General features: G+C 38.7%; 1 protein-coding gene across 1 annotated transcript in view; it reads right to left on the bottom strand.

Moving 5' to 3' along the window:
• LOC107037935 (synaptic vesicle glycoprotein 2B) overlaps positions 1-19,559 on the bottom strand; it is a gene marked incomplete at its 3' end in the record, with an annotated part of 224,401 nt that overhangs the window by 65,958 nt on the left and 138,884 nt on the right. The window contains 2 exon segments of the mRNA XM_015256768.1: positions 9,749-9,911; positions 10,003-10,164. Coding sequence (XP_015112254.1) covers positions 9,749-9,911; positions 10,003-10,164 — 325 coding nt within the window.

The raw sequence follows: 19,559 nt of genomic DNA, 5'->3' as shown, positions 1-19,559 counted from the left end.
AAGATCGACCTGATCTCAGAGAACTGTTCATCACATCCAGACTTAGGTCACATGTTTTGGCTTGGAGCATTGATATATCGGGTGGAGTTTCCAACCGCTGAAGATGTGTAGCATTAAGTTTAACTGTGGGGATAGATGGAGGAATGACATAAGTTACCGCTCTCGTTCGGCATTGACCACAGATTTTCGCAGACAATGGTAGAAAAGGAAATTTCTCGTGTAGTGTCAAGGAAATCGGACGTAAATTATAACCGAGGTGTCCCTTCTCACCAGGAGCCCGCATTGGATTCGCACATCTATCACTCCGCGGCATTCTATGAAATCCGAAGATATCAATTCCGAGAATAAAGATCATTTCTATATAATCAACGTGAAAATTCCTTACCTCGTTGCAAGAATAGAATAAGATAGGAGCTCGGTAATCCATCCACACAGAATCGGATGGTGATAAAAAATCATTCGAGCAATTGAAGTTTTCTCCTAGAATTAAAGCCTTGGAACCGACTGATGATGATAAATCAATTAATTGATTCCGTTTGTTTCTTCCTCTCATTTGTTTGATCATAATTTAGCAAACTTCCGATGATGATAATGTTCAATTCAACTATCTACCATTCTAGTAAAAATTTCGACGAAAAAATTTTTTTTCGGCGCGCTCTTTCTCTGTTACATGATGGTGTAGCTTTATGTCATCATAGGGTGTCCCATAGTATGTGACAAAAGTAAATTGCGTTGTATACCGCAAGGTGACAGCGCAGTCTAAAGTCTAATATATGGTTGAAGTGGAGACTCTCCGCAAATTTCATCCATACTTCAGTCGCTCGCGAATTAGAACACTAAAGTGGAAAACCTAACCACTGAACAAAATTCATTCCTCATCAAATCATATTACCGAAGAGGTAATATCAACTACTGCAGCAATAAGAGCATTTCATTCTAAGTATGGCACACACACTGGAGTGTCTGATTCGAGTCTCAGACGGTAAATAGAGTGAATGAACTAGATAACCAAAATTTTTTTTTCTTTTTTTTTTGAAGATTTACGCATTTTTCGACCAATTCATGGGTATTTTCAGGTTAATTGAGAAATTTGATCAATACGGTACACTAGACGATAGGAGGCATGAGAATCCTGGCCCTTCACCTACTGTAACCACAGATGAGGTTATCCGCACAACTGAAGAACATTTCAAAAAATATCCAAATGATACTCTTCGGAAGGCTTTACAAACCTTGAAAGTCTCGAAAACTTCACTTCACAATTTCTGTACATCAATTTTTAACTGAAGAAGCGATGGTTCATCGTGTGGAATTTTGCCAAGAACTTTACAATCTTTTTGAATCCAAGAGGATGAAGGCACAGAATATCATCTTGTCTGACTAAGCACATTTCTACTTAGGTGGCTTGGTAAATAAACAAAATTTTCGCTTTTGGGGGACTGAGTCACCTCACGTCGTTGAAACCAAGTCCTCACACCCGAAAAAAGTTACTGCATGGGCAGCAGTCACCATAAAGGGTGTTTTCCTTGAATTCCTCGAGAGTCGGACAATTAATGCTGACATTTACTGTGAGTTCTTGAAAAAGAACTTCTTTCCTTGGGCACGAAAAAATCAATTAGTCAAGAATTTCTACTTCATGCAAGATGGTGCCGCCCCACACAGGACTACTGGAGTATTTGAAACACTTTTTTCCGTTTACGGCACTCGTGTGTTAGGTTTAGGTTACTCTAAGTATGCCCATGGGGACATCGAATGGCCGCCTTACAGTCCTGACTTAAATCCCTGTGATTTTTGCCTGTGAGGTTTTCTCAAGGACAAGTGCTATGAAAAGCATCCGACGACTGTGGAAGAGTTGCAAGACGCAATTAGGGATGCTGTCCGAGCTATTGATGAAAACATAATACAGCGCATCTATACCAGTTTCGAGCGTAGGATAGAGTTCTGTAGTACAAGTGATGGCGGACACTTGGAAGGGATTGTATTATAATTTGCCGAATGTTCTGTGTACAATAAAAAAAACAATAATTATTAGACTTAACCGTATTCAAGTTATTCGCAATTTACTTTTGTCACATACTATGGGACACCCTATATATGAACGAAAAATAATGGTTGACAGACTCATTTCTCAAAAAAAAACCGATGGATCTCCCCTAAAAACTGAAAAACCCAAAAATTTCGAAAAAAAAATTTTTTTCCGGTGCATTGCTTCGCTCTTCTATTATGGCGTATTTTTTTCATATCATATAAGGACATCCTCTATCATAAAAAAAATATTTCGATCGACTATCGAGCGGCCCTAGAGTGAAAAAAAAATCAAAACGCGAAAAATTCTCGAAAAACCGGTCTAGGAGCTCCTTGATGGCTCTAAGGTATTTTTTATCTTGATGTACGAAAAAAAACGAAAATTTTCTCTTTTTATTTATGAAAATCGGATACTCCATTCAGAAGTAATGATTTTTTGAAAATTTCAAGTTTCATAATGATTATCTCAGAAACAAAAAGTGGCAGGGCAACGAAATTTTGCATGATCACTGTCTAGTTGACATGGAATGTCCCATACGTGGTAATATTCTACTCGAATTATCGACATTAAGATGTGTTATGATATGATATGCGTAATTATCAAAATCAGGAGAATGACCTGGATGAGCCCTTCTTTGTGGACAATTGAATCTCCCAGCAAGAATAATATGGGGGGGGGGGGCGTTACGTACTAATGAATCCACCGACTTCTGATGAATGAATACATGTATCAATTGACTTGAAAAGAGAGTCTAGTGACATTTGTTTACCGGCTGATTCTGTCCGCTCTTGGGATCTCATGAGATGGTAAAGTCAAGCAACTGATAGTCCATACGACACTCCCAGTTGACAGGTCTCATCATCACTTCAAATGTTGTGAATATCAATATCGGCATAATTTCATTGAGGCTATAATGAAAGTTTTCATGAGAATAATGTGTCTACATAATTATTCTCAATCAATTTCTCTTTAAAAAGGTTCCATTCCAAGGTTATGGTACCATTCCTCAAGAGAATAATCCATACGATTATATTTCTCTGTTATATATGTAGATACACATATATGTAAAATAGAACTTTCATATTAATAATTGAGGTTCAATGTTGAAACAATGAGGATCAATTTTGATTCTATAGAAATTTGAATTCTGTAAAAAAAAAATCACAGATTACATTTTTATCTACGTGAGATATTTATATCTACGAAGTTTTCCCTTTTTCTTCACACTACTCAAATTCAACCGGGAGACTCAGCGTCCAATGGACTCATCTGATATTATTGATCTCCCACCTAAGGGAATTGTTAATTTCATGCAATCAACACAATAAGTGTCATATGATGTATGTAATACGACTAAGAAATCATCATCATTCATGTTTGGTTGAGGGCGAAATTCATGTCTTCCACCGATAATCTTATTTTGCCCTCTCGCATTGCACGGATGAAAAATTTAGACCATAATTAGCTGGTTGATGGTGTTGGAGTCTCCACACCGATAAAAAGTCACAGCAATGCCCGGAATACGATGATGATAAAACTCATACGTCATTAGAGCCGATGAGTAAGATATTTGTAGTCTACACCATGTTATGGTGCCAGATCGAGCTACACTTACGGAATCACTGAAATGGTGGCTGTGGTGAAGCCACAGAAATCACATTCAATATCATTGAAAACCTCGCTGGGAACCAATCTCCAATTTGGAGATCGTGATTGGCCCAGCAGAAGCGTGAAAAAAAATTATCACTGAAATGGCCTGAGTCGCCACTGTATTTTTTTTTCATTAATGATTGCTATCACCTCAGTCATTGCATTTTACGTCGCCTCAATCATAGCTATAGTTGTCACTAGAAGTAACACACCCATTATCATCTCAATTATGGAAGTTCCTCTCGTCACTATTGCTGCCTGTAGCAGCTACCGCCACACTTATAGCCCCCAAAACTACCACAATCAATATGGCTGCGATGGGGGTAGCATCTACTCTGTAGTTTTCTCACTTTGTATCGACTTAGTATCGATCTTGTTAGCGCAACTCGTATTGCTGCAATTATCGCAGAAGCTACTACTGTCATCATATTTGCTATCGCTCCAAGTAACGCCATGAATATCGCTGGGATTATCACCGCCGCTACCATCCCAGTTATTGCATTGCCTATTGCTCAAACTTACACAATTAATATTGCTACGATTACGGCAGCAATTACCAACGCAGTTGCTACATTTGATTGCGTTTTCTATCGCTCAGTCATTGCGTTTTATATCGCTCCAACTATAAGTACCGACTTCAATATTCCGGGAATTATCGCAGCAGTTACTGACTACTGACACACCTGCTTCGTTTGTTATCGCTCTAACTAGTGCAACGCATGCATTTAGGTGCTCATATCCTCAGAACTACGATTTATAGGAATATAAATTGAGATGCATTGAATTAGTCATGCGATTCTTTACATTTAATTCATTTCACTGGATATCTCGATAATCTCCCAATAAATGAAAAAAAAAACATTTCCGTTTTGGTTATCACCCGATGACTAACTCGGTAATCACATGATCACAAATTCGGTCATTATTTGATTATCAATTCGTTATTCATAATTACAAAAATAAAACTTTTTTCGGAGTTAAGAGGAAGAGCGATAGGGCCATAAGAGGTAGACGGAAGTATGGAGAAAGGATCATGAAGTTAAAAAAAACGTGAGAGTTGAAGAAGAGAAACCAAAAGAAAACACAACGGCTACACTGCAAAACATTATCGAAGTTCCATAAGTGTCAAACAGGAAAGTGGAACAGAACGAACGATAATGGTCCCCCGTGTGACCATTTTCGCCGACGCTCTCATCTGCCCCTTACGATTCTTGTCTTTGCAAACATCACCCCAAAAACCCCTTTTTAATTCAATTCAAATTGAAATTTCATTCTATTTTTTTTTGTCAAGGTCTCTTGAGTCCCAGGTCTCACGTCAGTACTCTATCCAACCCTATGCATGCGGCTATCGATTCTACACTGTACCGCATTCTTATAGAACATGGGAGTAGCATGGGAAACCACAGAAAACCCATGCAGGTACAGATGAAGATCTATTAGCAATCTCCCGCTCCCCAGTGCCTTCCGTTCAAAATTCCGCTTCCACTGGGCATGTAACTGGCAACCTTTCGCAGACTAGACTTGCGTCTAAAGTAGATAAAAATCTCTGACGGAGACTTGAACTCTGGTGTCCACAGAGTCGGTAGAGAAAGCGACTCAGCGCTACGCGAGTGCGATTGAGGACTCAGTCACATGAAAATTCGATAAAATTAATGTTGGGAACTAGTACTGAACCTCAATAAATGGGGGTGCTCAGTTTTTCCCTCATTTCTAATAGGTATATCATTGAATTGGTAGTACATGCTCCCTAGTGGGGGTACTCTCCAACTGAGGAAAAGTTTTCTCCTTGAATTTTTCCATTTTCTAATACTCAAGGAATATTTATGAATCTGATTCCTATTATCGTATGTTGTAAGAATGAGGTCAAAAGAATTACAGAGGATAGTCGATGATGAAAAATTTTATCACATTGATATAATGTCATCATGGAATAGGACGACGATGAAAATAACAACGATAAAGCGGCCAAGTACCTTGCAGACACAAACGCTTGCGATTGATGACTTCGTCGATCTTCTTGTGGAACGATTAAAAGTATTAAAACCCCATCACTTCATCGCTAAAGAACAATCAGCTTTTGTTAAAGATCGAAAAGAGAATTTGAATAACGGCGAAGTACTAGTGCACTGTGATTTCTCAGAAAATTATGCCTTTGTGGCTCAAGATGCTGCTCAATCCTTCCACTACAACAATGACCAATGTTGTCACAGTCCATCCCGTTGTTTACTACTATCGCGAAGGAAACGAGATCCAGCATCGGAGTTTAGTTGTTTTGTCAGATAGTACTACTCACGATACCGCAGCTGTTTACTTGGTACAGAAAATCCTAATACAACATGTGAAGAATAACTGCAAAGATGTCGAGAGAATCATCTATGTCACCGATGGAGCTGCACAACATTACAAGAATCGTTACCAAATGGCTAATCTTCTGCATCACAAGACAGATTTTGGAATAGATGCAGAGGCCCATTTCCATGCAACCGCACACGGTAAAGGAGCTTGTGACGGGGTGTGGGTGCTATTTTCAAAAGAGAAGCGGGACGTAGAAGCTTGCAAATCGTCCATGGTGAACCCATCCTGACGCCAGCTGCATTGTTTTGATGGTCAAAACAGAATTTCAAAGGAATTGATGTTTTTTTTTTCACCAAGGACGAACATGAGAATATAAAAACTGAATTGAGGGAAAGATTTGATAGTGCCAAAGCTATTCCAGCCATTTAAAAACACCATTGTTTCATTCCAAAACCAGGAGAGCAATTGTTAATGAAACGATATTCGGCTGCGGAAAACCAAGAAATTTTTCCGAAACGAAAACAAACAACAACAACAAAACGGAAAGCACTTAGAAAACAGTAATCGTGATGAATAGATGTATAGTAAATCAGTGCAATTGGGCAAGTGGTAGTTGGAGACGGTAAATAATAGCCTCTTATTGGAAAAATGTAAAAAGGTCGTTACAGTAAAAGTAAACATGTTTTTCGATTTTTCGCACTTCTTTGGATGACTACTTTGTCTTTCGAGAGAGGTTTATAATGTTGTTGATAGTCCCCCCCATCTAGCAGAAGGGGGAACTATCGATTGAAAGGTGAAAGAAGCAAAAAAAAAGATTGAAAAGAAGAAGAAAAAAAGAAAAGGAGAAAAAATAAGTAAATTGCGAAAAATCACATTTTTCTGGTGTACTGCTTGTCTCTTCCATGATGGCTTTCCTTTTCATCGTTATGAGCAAAAAATATTGATTGACACGTTTGTTTCTTTGGATAGCTCTCCTAGATAGCGAAAAAACTCGAAAATTTCAAAGAAAATTTTTTTCCCGACGCATTGGTTCTCTTTTCTATTGTGATGAATCTCTTTTCTAACTCATATTCATCAAAGGTATGCATTGAAATATCAATTTCTTAATAAAAACGAGGCAGCTCCCCTAGAAAGCGGAAAAACACGAAAATTTAGGAAACAAAAATTTTCTCCAGTGCACTGGTTATCTTTCGCATGTTGGCGTATTTTTTTTACATCATATATGGACGTCCAAATCATTTTTTCTAGACAAAAAAAAAATCCGGGGTGGCTGAGTTGACATGGAATGTCCCATGTATTGATCATAGAAAGGTAAATGTGATGAATGACAGACAATAAAAGGCTTAGTCCCGCCCTAGGAAATTCGACGATTTTCGTTTGCATTTTTATTCAATTTCTAATAAGGCGAAATAATATTTCTTTTCCGAAGCGATAGTAGGATAATTGAACAATCACCCAACGAAATTTGTAGCGAATTAGTGTATTCTGAAACGTATTAAAACGGCATTGAAAACCTCCGTTTTGAGCAAAATTCATGTGTTTTAACTCAATAACAAATGATCGAAAGAAGGTGAGAAAATATGGGCTTTATTGTTTACCTTTCTGTGAATAAATTTTGATGGATAATTAGCAATAATGTTAATAATAACCCAATGCAATGGTCAATATCAACTTTTTCACCTCCTCCACGGGTAGAAAGCCATAAGAGTTTTCAAAACTCGCTGCGGCCCGAAAAAAAATTCAAAAAATCCCCAAAAAATTATCAAGTGTTTTTATACAATCAACCATCGTTTGCGGCGTTGGCACAGTCAAATTTCGTAAATGTGCTTCTTTGGGCGATCTAGTGTCCAATCACCTTCCTTATCATAAGGTTCAATCGCTCCAATACTGGCACTCACCACAATCCGTTTTGTTGCTCCTTATGGATTGGGCGGACCCATGTTAGCTGTGACATCAAGGAAGCTAATATCATGTTGACTTGACTGCTCCTTGAATTCTCCAACCCTCTGCTCCAAAGCCGTTATTTTATGATCTCGTTCCTTCAGAGCATTGGTAGCTTCTGATTTAATATTAGTATACTTTGTAGCTAACTGTGTATCCTCAGCTTTCAAAGCCTCCAATTCTTTATTCAAAGAATGTTTGTAAAATAAACAGATAATATAATTGGCAAAAACATGGATGTGTGGTCTGCAGATATGCTTATGCGGAGAGGGTAAGTTGTATGCGTCAGTCGAAAAATGAAATATTCATTTCAGTCAGTCTTAGATATACTACAGGATCTTCATTTGTCATCTCGAATGATATCCTAAAAAAATTATGAGTACTGGATTTGAGTACTATTGCTATTTACATTGACTTAATTTGGTATTTTTGAAAAGAACCAGTCAGGTACTCAGTAGAAGTATCTTTTTTACTTGTCCCGAGTAACAAAAGGTCTTGTGACAAGTACCGAGATACTTCTCACCAGTATCCCGGCACTTGACGCATGATGGTCGCATCCAGTTCTCTTGTGAATTCGAGGAAGTACAAAAATATGCCTTTTCTCCAGAAAGCCCTTTGTACTGGGCAGAAGTAGTTTTTCGACTGATCAAAAGTAATTTTTTTGGGTGTATAGGCAATGTACGGTTTACTCAATAGTAATAACGCGATAGCCTAGTGGTTCGGGGATAGGATTAGTAATCATAGGTTCCTCGGTTCGATCCCCAAGCGTCAGTAAAAAAATAACAATCTTTTTCAGTGATAATGAGGATAGGGATTCATGAAGAGAGGCGGCCTGAACGAATCGAATTATCTTTTGTTTTGGATTAGTTATTATTGATACTGACAGACAGGTCATCCGGTTTTCATACATTCAACTTGATCAAGTTCGGAGCCACTCGTCCTGATTAAATCCGGATAGGTCAGAGGCGTTACATGCGTGACCAAGACCAGCTCCGTCAACTTGATCATTACCTGATCAGTGGTCGGGTCTGACCAGATCAAAACTTGATCAAGACCTGACCGGAATTTCCGCTCGGGTTATTCTCGACTTGTGTGAAGGCAGATTCGCGTGTGAATGAGGCTTCTTTTATGGAATGCACATGGTAATCGTTCTGGCGCTCCGTGCACGGGGGTACGTTTACACACAAGTCCGTCTTTATACAAGTCAAGAATAAGCCCCCCAAATGACATGAAAAATCGTAAGATAAACATTTATGTGCTTTTCTATATCATATTATGTAATATTCAATGAAATAACGAAGAAAAGGAGAATCGGCGTGGAAAAACAAAAAAGGGGGAACGATTTTCAGGGGCAGATTTATCTTAGACTTAGAAGAGATCTTACCATTCCTACACATCTATTCGGAAGCTTATTACCAATGGAGTTAGTAGAGGGAGAAAGACAAAAGATGAATAAACCAACGGTCACATGGGTTCTGTCGAATAGGCGCGCAACCCTGCTTGTCCATATATTTTTTGTTTATGGAGATACGTCAGTGACCCACTCATGAATCCCTTTACAAATGGGGTCAAGCTATGGAACCGTATTGTTTTCAGTAACCTAGAAGTTTTGTTAAGGAGATGCTTTTGGCTTCATAGACAGTATACAATCAATACTTTCTATTCAGTTTTGTTCATTGCAGTAAATATATAGGATCATATGGATTTTCAGCCAAATGTAACGCTGATTGCATAATCAGTACCGATTCCACATCCGTGTCACAGACGGTACATTACTAATAAATTAAACATGTAATTAAACATTATAAGAGAAACTGGTGCCATTGAAAGACTTACATGGTGCCGGTGATAAATTTCAGAAGGAGCATTACGTGATAAGACTCAACGGTGCAGCACAAAATGTTGCATAGGGCATCGATGAGGAGACCCATGAGCATCAGAGCTTTACGACTAAGGCGATCGGTTACGAAGCTCCAGAAAAATGAACTCATCGTCATTCCTATGTTTTGAATACATAAAGAGAATATGTATACTGTTTCTTATTCATGACTGCTTCATTATAGAATTAACATTTGTTTTATTCACTGTACCGAGATAGACGGAGGAAACGAGTGCCCCCTTCCTAATGAATGTCAACTCCAAGTCACATTCAGCCGATGCAAGGATGAAGGTCATCGTTGTCATGTCAAAAGCTCCCGCCCAGGCCACCGGAATTGCTGCCAATACGGTGAGAATATTGTAGAATCCAAAACCTAGGTCATGGATTAGTGTAGTTAATGACGGTAACTTTTAGAACTGGTGTAGTGTAATGGGTTATTGTGTAAAACTATTCTCAGTAAAATGAATGATGATACGAGAATAGATTAACAATAGTAAATATTTATTTATTACGCATCTGGAAAAAAATTGAAAAATAAACGAAAGATCAATTGAAAAAAACAAAGAGTGTGACAGAAGGTATAAGACCGATGTTACATGCAATCCCAATGCCTTATTTTTATGCTTTTCTTTTGATTATCGTACGAATTCCATTGGTAAAAGAATCCCAGCTACTGTGGCATATGACGTAGAACGGGACAAAATGAGACTAGGAAGTACACGCAAAATATTTCGATTTACTTTCCTCCCATATCTTTATTAATTCAGCCGAAACTGTGATATCATGAGAGAATAAAGAGTTCTTCTCGAGTGGGAAAACTTTCTTTGCGGTTCTGCTAAAAAACCAAATTATTGTGACGCTTCAAATATATTAGAAAAATTACATCCAAAATTCAACTAATCGAAGTTATTGAATGTTCAAAAAACAACGAAATTAATCTTTTTTGATTCCAAACCTATATATGTTGGGATTTTTTTTCAATTCCCTAATTTTGGATGGAAATGCCTGGAAATGTCATGAATCATGAAGAAATGCTGTTTCCAAAAAATCTCTGTATGTATGTATGCATATGAGACTCTGTGGTGGACAGGGCCCACATTTGGTTTTCTTTCGGTGTACCCAGAATACTTTAGTAAAGGGTAGGCAAAGTCTGCTCTCGGAGCGAACCGTGTTTCAATGGGTTGAATAGAGTGCACTGAAGCAGGCGATGGGGCTTTACATGGTGGGGTATCGCATGGATTGCGAAGCTCCATGTGAAAACTGTACCCGATTGGCACCCTAATGTTTGAATGCCCAAGCGTGTGACTTTGTTAAGCGCCACCTAGTACTTTTTAGCTTGCTCCCCCGAATTATAGGAGTGTTATTTTTCTATTATTAGTGTAGCCTTCAACATGTTCCCGTGGTGGTAGTACAATCGAAAGAAAGGTACATTTTACAATATCGGCAAAACACCTCCACTTCATCAATTCATCTTTTCTCGTGCCATGAACCATTATATAAAAATAAATTGCAGTACCAGTTATAGTAAAAATTTTCAGTTTTCTCATTAATATCACACGAAATGTTTCGTGTTTTACATTCCTCAGTGAAAAGCAAATACTGTTGCCACATAACCATTAAAAAGCATATTTCGCCAGGCTAGTCATATTCAGGTGGTCCAAGTTGAGTTCTTATTATTCCAATTATGTTGGGCTATAGAATGAGTATATTGGTTATGATCGTTAATGAAGTTCTTTAATAAAGATTACCATTGGAAATTATTGGAAATCATTTTCTTAAAGCAAATCCGAAAATTGGGTATAATTAATCATTAACGCAAGTGGCTGTAGTGGTCATGCGGGGAGTGTGTGGCTCCGGCGGTCATTCAAGCTAAGCAGCATTCAGTCTGCCCAGTATTTGGATGGGTATCCGCTTAGGCACACCTAACCACGTGGGACTATAGTCGCTAGGCACGAATGTAGAGAACCACTGTGGCCATTGAGTCAGTGTGACCAATGGACACAGTGGAATCCCTGCATTATCGGCCGGCTGTACGACTGGGGTTTTCCATGGTTTCCCTTGCAGTTCTAGCCTGATTGGGGTAGAGTTAAGAGTAAGACGGCCCATGGTAATGCAGATAAAAATCATAAGAGATAAGTGAGAGAGGCAAGGCAGATGAGGGAGCCTATAAAACCGTAAAGGTAGTAGGAAAGAAATATGAATAATATAATAATCATTGAGGCAAATCTCAAGGAGCGAAGAATTACTCTTAAATTGAAAAAAATATTCTAGATGTAAGAAAAATTGTTAGAATTTTTATTCATTTACTTATTTATTCTTGTAAATTAATAGATAGTATTATTGGTGCAAGGAGTACCCGCTACATAATAAGAAACATGGTAAAATTACATAATCAGGTAATATAACTAGAGATTAATAATACGGTGGTAACATAAAAATATATTCGGAGCAAGTAGATCGAGTAAGCACGTTCGTAAATCTAAAATAGAGTGGCGCAAGGTTCGAAGTAGAAAACTTGAAAGATCCAAAGAGGTTCAGCGTCTACAATTAAATAGTATAAGTTTTTTGAGTTTTAAACGCACTTCATGATATTTTGGGAAGAACAGAAAAGAAAATCTACTGAAAGGATTGCGGTTGAATTAAGGCTAAACCTATCAGTCATTTAGTTCAAGCGAGCGGAGTTGAAATGATTTCTCCAAAAAAAAATATAAGACTTTAATGTCCTTATAATTATTCAAACAGCAGAAGGCTGAGATACTAGATTCAGATATATTATTAGGATTTCGAAGATAGTTATATAAGTAGTGAAATCTCAATGAAGCATAGAATGAGCATGTGAAGAGTATATGTACCAGATTTTCAGGTCAGGCGAGATGCACAAAGTGTATCTAATCGACCCATCCGCTCGGGTCCTAATGGACCCGAACGGATGGGTTCGATAAAGGGATAGATCAGACGCGGATAGTAAAAGGAATAAATATCTCTCCTAAAAGATTAGTTTTCAAAGATAATGTAATGATTTATTAAATAAATAACGACTTCGTCTGGTACCGAAAGTATCAGGTGAGTATAAAATACAAAGAAGGTGATTTAAAGAATCGTCGAATTACTGGCCACGAGACAACGAATTCACGAGTTTTTATTCCCTCGTGGATTCGATTGCATCAGGTCACGGTTCTTCGTCACACTCCTGCGAGGCATCGGGTGACGTCTCCAGATGCACGCAAAGGCCAGTCGTCGGTACCCAAAGTACTGATGTTGCACCCCAGTGATCTACATTTGTCGAATAATACGTGGGTCTTAATCGCGTATTATTTCCATATGATTTTACATTCCTTCATTCTCTGTTTATTTCGAATAATATGTGCCACTTTCGTGTTCTCATATTATCCAGAAGAACAGAGGAATTTCGTAATGCTATTTAGGGGCATAACATGTATATCTAGTTCGGATCAATCTGGAGATCTATTTTGTTGATGGTGAGACATCGCGTGTAGGCAAAGGATAGTCTCAAATGGATTTTAGCTCTCATGAACTGGATGGGGCATCTTACCATGTGGAAGGCATCACAGTCGTCCCGCGAGGTTCTAAAGATCTTACGCAACAGCGAGGAGGAAGAGAGGTAGTGGAGACAGTCGTCGTACCTCTCTCCGCTAGTTGACGAAGAATATCTGAAATCCTCATCTCCTACCAGATAGGATTCAGGTTTGTCCAGAGATCAGAATAATCAATACCGTTGAGACAGTGTTTTAGCTGCAAGACCCAGTTATATCTGGCATTGGATGTGGTGGTCGCTGCCGGAGAGGAAGCCATGTTGATTAGTCTCTGAAGGCAAACTCTGGGCCTTCAGTTAATATCTTGAGAGTCTCGATGACCCAATTGAGAGCTTGTTCAATGATCTCGCAGGAAATCTTCCTAACACTAGTTCCCAGCCGAATGACAAAACCTGGGGTTTCTCTGGAGATTGAAGAGACGTGTGAGGAAGTGCAAGTGAGCATATTCGAGAGTCACCAGGTCTCGAAGAGCTCACAGTGAAGAAGTGTACAGCAGGGTGGAGGTCATAATACTACAGGACAGTTTCCTCATACCTTCCCAGGAGTCCGCACCAATGTTGGACGGAATCCGTAAAGCTGAAGCCGAGGTAGCACGTGATCTGGATAGAGCTGCGTTGGCGGTAGTCCTATCAGTTGTAGAAGTGGTTAATCTGACTCCAAGATGAGTGTACTCGGACACAATTTCGACGAGGGATCCGTTGAGAGTTGAATCGTAGTTGGAGGAGGGCAGTCGCTCGACTTTCCTGAAGATCATGAGTTTGGTCTTCCCTATATTAACAGTCAGACAGTTAATTTTACAGTAATCCTCCAAAATTTTCAATTTGCGTCGTAGATCAATCGCGCTGAATTCAAGAATTATGAAGTCATCAGCGTATAAGAAAAGAATTGCGTCTTTCATGCCATTGATATCGACTCCCCTGGCTCCGTTCATCCCAAAGAAAGCCTGGATGTCTGAGAGGTTGAGGTTGAACAAAAGAGGGCTCAACTTCTTCTCCTGCAAGACACCCTCACTCATGTCAAAACGATCCGTAATACCTTCACATGATTTTATCTGGATGGTGGCTTGGTCATATAGGTTTTTTATGACGTTGACCATGCGGAGACTGACTTCAATGTCAGAGTGAAGACTATATCCATCACTTCTCTTTTCTGATGGAACCCAGCCTGTTCCTCGAGGATGATCTTGTGAAGTTTGGCCAAGACGTAAATTCCCTGATTCAATATTCATGTAAAATTCTTCGTGATATTATTGATGAGTGCTATTTCTCTGTAGTTCAAAGGATCCATACGATCTCCTTTCTTGTAGATCATACAGAGATTACTGGAGGCCCAATTCACCGAGACATATCCTGAAGTGATGATGTCATTAAATATATTATGCATGCAGAGTCTCCATTTCTCGGATAGAGATTTGTTGGAAATGGAATTGTCACCACGAAATTTCCCTAGCTTGGTGTATTTCAAACTCTTATCTAGATCCTGGATGGTGTTTACTTCATCCATAGATGAGTTTATGTTCGATGACAAGGGGAATAGAACTTCTAGGTAAGTACGTCATGAGAGAAGGTCATTGCAAGCAGAGATGTATTCTATCCTCAAGGAGTATTCTTGAGCTATATTTCCTCACTGTATCCCAGAACCTGATTGTACTTCCAACATTTGCAAGGCCATCAATAATTGCCTTCCTGAACAGTTTCATCTTTTTTCTGATAATCATTTAACGGATTTATTGGGTTCTTTGAATTTCTTGGCGTTCTGGATATCTGGATAAGGTGAGTACAATTTTTTGAATTTTTTCATCATCTTTTTCTTTGCCGACGCACATGATGACCATCGAACAACGATGGCTTTGGCTGGACTTTCCGGGAATTATGTGGGTTTTTAGATGGTTTGACCATTAATACGTCGAGTGCAGCTGCTCCGATGCGATCCAGAAGATTAAAATTCTTTCCATCCACAGTGAGGTCCATTGAATACTTTTAGAGTCTAGAAGATCAGCTCAGATATGTTGCGTATTCAATGGTGCGAGAAGGATTCCACAGAAGGGATACACCCGTATTATTCCTTCGATGGGTCGAGCGAAAGGTGTCGAGGATAGGAGAGACTGGAACCATTTCTTCCAACACATCCAACAGTGTTAGCGATACTGATAAATGGTTAGATCGAAGGAGGTTTGAAGAAGACTCCAGGGCCGGAATGAGTTCGATTTTGACTACATTTATCCAGATGAGATCAAAGGTATTCGAGCTTCTATTATTAATAAATATCACAGGAGTGGCAGATTTGTTTCTCCCATCGAGTAGAGTATAATCATTTTCCAACATGAACGACATCAACTGCTCACATCAGTGCATCAGTTTTCTCCACTGAGAAGCTCCTGGTTTCGTTGACACTGGTACCATATGTGGCTTCGGGAGTAATGTTGTCCTCGTAGTGAGCAATTGAGACATCGAAGGTCCCCGCCTAAGTTGAAAGTATCATTGAGGAAAATACCATTCGATTTCAAGCTATTGATGGTTTGTTGGAGTAGAGGGAGGATCCAGTTGTCGAGTAGGGCAGAAGTAGAACGATTTCATAATGGCATTCCGAGAATGCGACTGTATCCGGAAAAATATCCATCAGGGGCAGGACTCCAATATGACTGGATGAAGATCATTATTTACTAGGCAAAATAAACCATCACTAGCTCTTCCTCTGAACCGGTCACGAATAGCAGGAGACTAAAACCTGGCATACTCACTGATACGCAAGGGTATTAAATGAGGAGAAGGATTCAGAAGCATTGTGTGTGAAAGACACCAAATTTGTAAATCCGCACTAAAATTATTTTGTGTAACATTGACCATACTTTGCGCGTTTGAAAATTGAGATTTAATTACAATCGATCTGCGTAAACTTATTGATTTTTTGGTGAATTGCCACTTGTTGAGGAGCATATACGTGTGGACGATCTAGCGGCCAGTTAGATTTTAGGTGTGAGTCTGTTCAAATGTAATCCGATGTCTACCGGATATCGTCTATTAGAGCGATATTATACCTAATCTTAACTTACTTTGCCTGAAGTTTGGCAGCTTCAGCGAGCAGTCTCACCTCACGGTATATCTCTTGATCTTTTGGAATAAGATCAGGGTCAATGGAGACATGATTATCTTTGGTGGTTCCTAATTTGAATTTGTTCTTCATAATACACTCGCGAGCTTCGAGGGAGGAAAGAGCATCAATTAAAAATGTATTCGCATTAACTACCTCTCTTACGTCCAAAGCAATGTCGCCAAGTCGAAAGTTTGCAGAGAGAAAGTTGCTAACAGCTTCCTTGGGAGTAGAGGAGCCCAGGGAGGGACCTCTCACTGAGATATTCTTGACTCTGTTGGCTTCCTCATAGGAAAGCCAACAAAGCTTTGCTCTTCAGTTATTTTTTCAAAGCAAACACTTTCCTCTGCAAACTGGAGGTAATTCTAGCTTCTGCGTTCACTTCAAGGTTATTCACTATTTCCTCTAGCCTCAGCCTTGGTGAATGAATTCTTCGTGAACTCGATGAATTCACTTGCCAAGATCGCTATTTTCAGGGTCAATACCTCATTTTGTTTATTAGTCCGCTTTTCTTTGGCGTCGATACAATTCTTGAAACCATCGAGCTGATTCTTCATAAGCTTATTATTTTCTCTCATCAATTACTGAACCGCCTGAGATTTGATTTTACCTACCACATTGAGTTCATTCACCTTCAAGAGCATCGACATGAGCATGTCCCTTTCTGAGCCTTTCTCAACCACGTGTTCATCCTCAGGGAGGGGTTCACGGTGCCCCACAGGACTTTGGAGGGTACCCATAGGTGAACAAGTGGAAGACGTTGATGGAAGACCCGAGGGGGGTTCTGAGATACTGTCAGGGGCACTGAGAGACCTGCTAAGTTTCTTGTGATCACGTGTTGAATTGGTGGAGAGATTCTATTCCTCCAATTTCGAGTCCAAGCCCGCTGTCTCCTTCCTCCTTTCATTATCCAAATCGATGGCTGGTAAGGAGACGCAACGAGCTCGTTGAGCGATTTCTAGGGCTTTAACAAGACAGCCTGTTTTGGTAACGATGACAGAGCTTTGCTTTTTGGGAGTGGAGCAAGCCGTTTGAGATGCTAGAATGCCGGATAACGCTAATATGCTGCAGGAAGGATTAGCATATATAACCATGGAGATGAATGAGATGAATGGCAGCAAAACGAGGTTCCTCACCTGAAAATGGAGAATTTGGGATGACAGTTATGCCCAATAACTGGTCGTTATTTTACTCAGCAGAAGGCCACCGATTTCGATTCAACTAAAATTGTCCGCGGAACCGTAGCGGAATATTGTAGAATCTGAACCAAACTGTCAGATTTGGAATGGTGTGACATTGGAAAATTGAGGTTGGGGGTTTACAACGTGGAATTTATGTGGGGATATGGTATAAGAGATACAAGAGGTAAGTTATAACTAGAAACTAAAATTATTATTCTTAACTTAATTAATATTTTTATTAGTATTATTATTCTTAATAACCTGCTTGTGGATATTGATGGTAAATAATCTGAATAAGTGGTGAACTCCGGAATCATTTCAGTCCGGCAGGTCACAAGGAACCTTTCAGCCAAAGGAGAAGAATTATCATCGGGTCTTTCAGTAATGAAAACGATCTTTGGACCATTTATGGGAGTTTCGTGTCTGGAAATCGAGGATGAGGAGTGAAGTGTTATTGTTTTGGTATAATTATCAGAGATTTTTGGAGATATTAAACAATTTTCTATTGGGAATTTCTGATATTTCCATGTTAATCAACTGATTATTTTATGTAATTCCACAGTTGATGGGTTAATTAATATGAAAACTGAATTTAATTTTCTTGAAATAGTTTTTTAAAATCGAAATATGGGTTAGGGTTGAGTCAGGGTTGGGTTAAAGTTGGATCAACGTTAGGTTAAGGTCGAATCAGGTTTGCGTCCAGGTTGGGTCAGGGTTGAGTCAAGGTTGAGTCAGGGTTGGATCAACCTTGGGTCAGGTGGACAGCATATGGGTGATTCTCTGTAAATGGTCATTTTTCGCACGTGTTTTTTTCAAAATTCAAACCTGTCCCCAGAGTCTTTTTTTTAATCTTGTATCATACAATACCACGGTATTATATAATACCGTCATATTATATAATACGGTATTATATACGGTATTATATAATATATAATACCGTCATATTATATAATACCGTCATATAATACCGTATAAAACCACGGTACTGACAGCCAGGGTACTGACATTTTGTACATAACCTAACCGTGCTTCATACCGGTGTGCAATTTCCAATTACAACAAAGTTTGGACACTTGAATATTATCAGTCTAAAGAAAATTGAGCCAAAATATCACACGATACACGAGAACTACAATACCATGGTACTGACCAAATATTTTGTGACTTACCTTTTTAATTTTTCAATTGATGATTTTCACGACTAAAAATGTGTTTACTGAAAATTCACCGATGTAAACATTGGGCCTCATCCCTTCTTTGTGATATGCAATCGCGCGCGCCATGGTGGAATGTCGAAAATGGCGCCATGGCAACGGGATTCGAACTTTTGAAATATATGATAAAGTTATGGGACAAACTTTGAAGTGGATTTGACAATCACAGCTTGAAAATTTCCACTTAATTTTTACACGGATGTATAGATGACATAATTCTCTACAATTCGTCTACAGGAAATTTTTTTTCAACTGCATATTAAATGGAAATTACTGTTGAAGTGCCAAATTTCACGTCGCGGACATGCCACGGTACTGACATTTCAACTAGTTTTTGTACTCTAGAACCAAATCAGCGCTTCGAAAATGAAATTTTCTTTATAGAACATATAAATTACCATTTTTTTGAGACCCAAAAATTTTTTTCAAATTTGTTCACCATTTTACGGTAAAAAATACGTAGGACAGAGAAAATAACAGTTTGCAGAGAACCACCCATATACACATATACACATATACACATATACACATACACACATATTCATATATATATTCATTTAAAAAACTATTTCAAAATAAAAAACTATTTCAATAAAATTCACTTTCAGTTTTCATGTTAATTAACCCATCAACTAGTGGAATTATATCAAATAATCAGTTGACTAACATGGAAATATCAGAAATTCCCAACAGAAAATTGTTTAATCTCTCCAAATAACTTCTGATAAT

The sequence above is a fragment of the Diachasma alloeum genome, unplaced genomic scaffold, assembly GCF_001412515.2.
Source record: "Diachasma alloeum isolate Michigan unplaced genomic scaffold, Dall2.0 Dall_scaffold_00272, whole genome shotgun sequence".
NCBI classification, from domain to species: domain Eukaryota; kingdom Metazoa; phylum Arthropoda; class Insecta; order Hymenoptera; family Braconidae; genus Diachasma; species Diachasma alloeum.
This window is presented reverse-complemented; position numbering and strand designations above follow the sequence as displayed.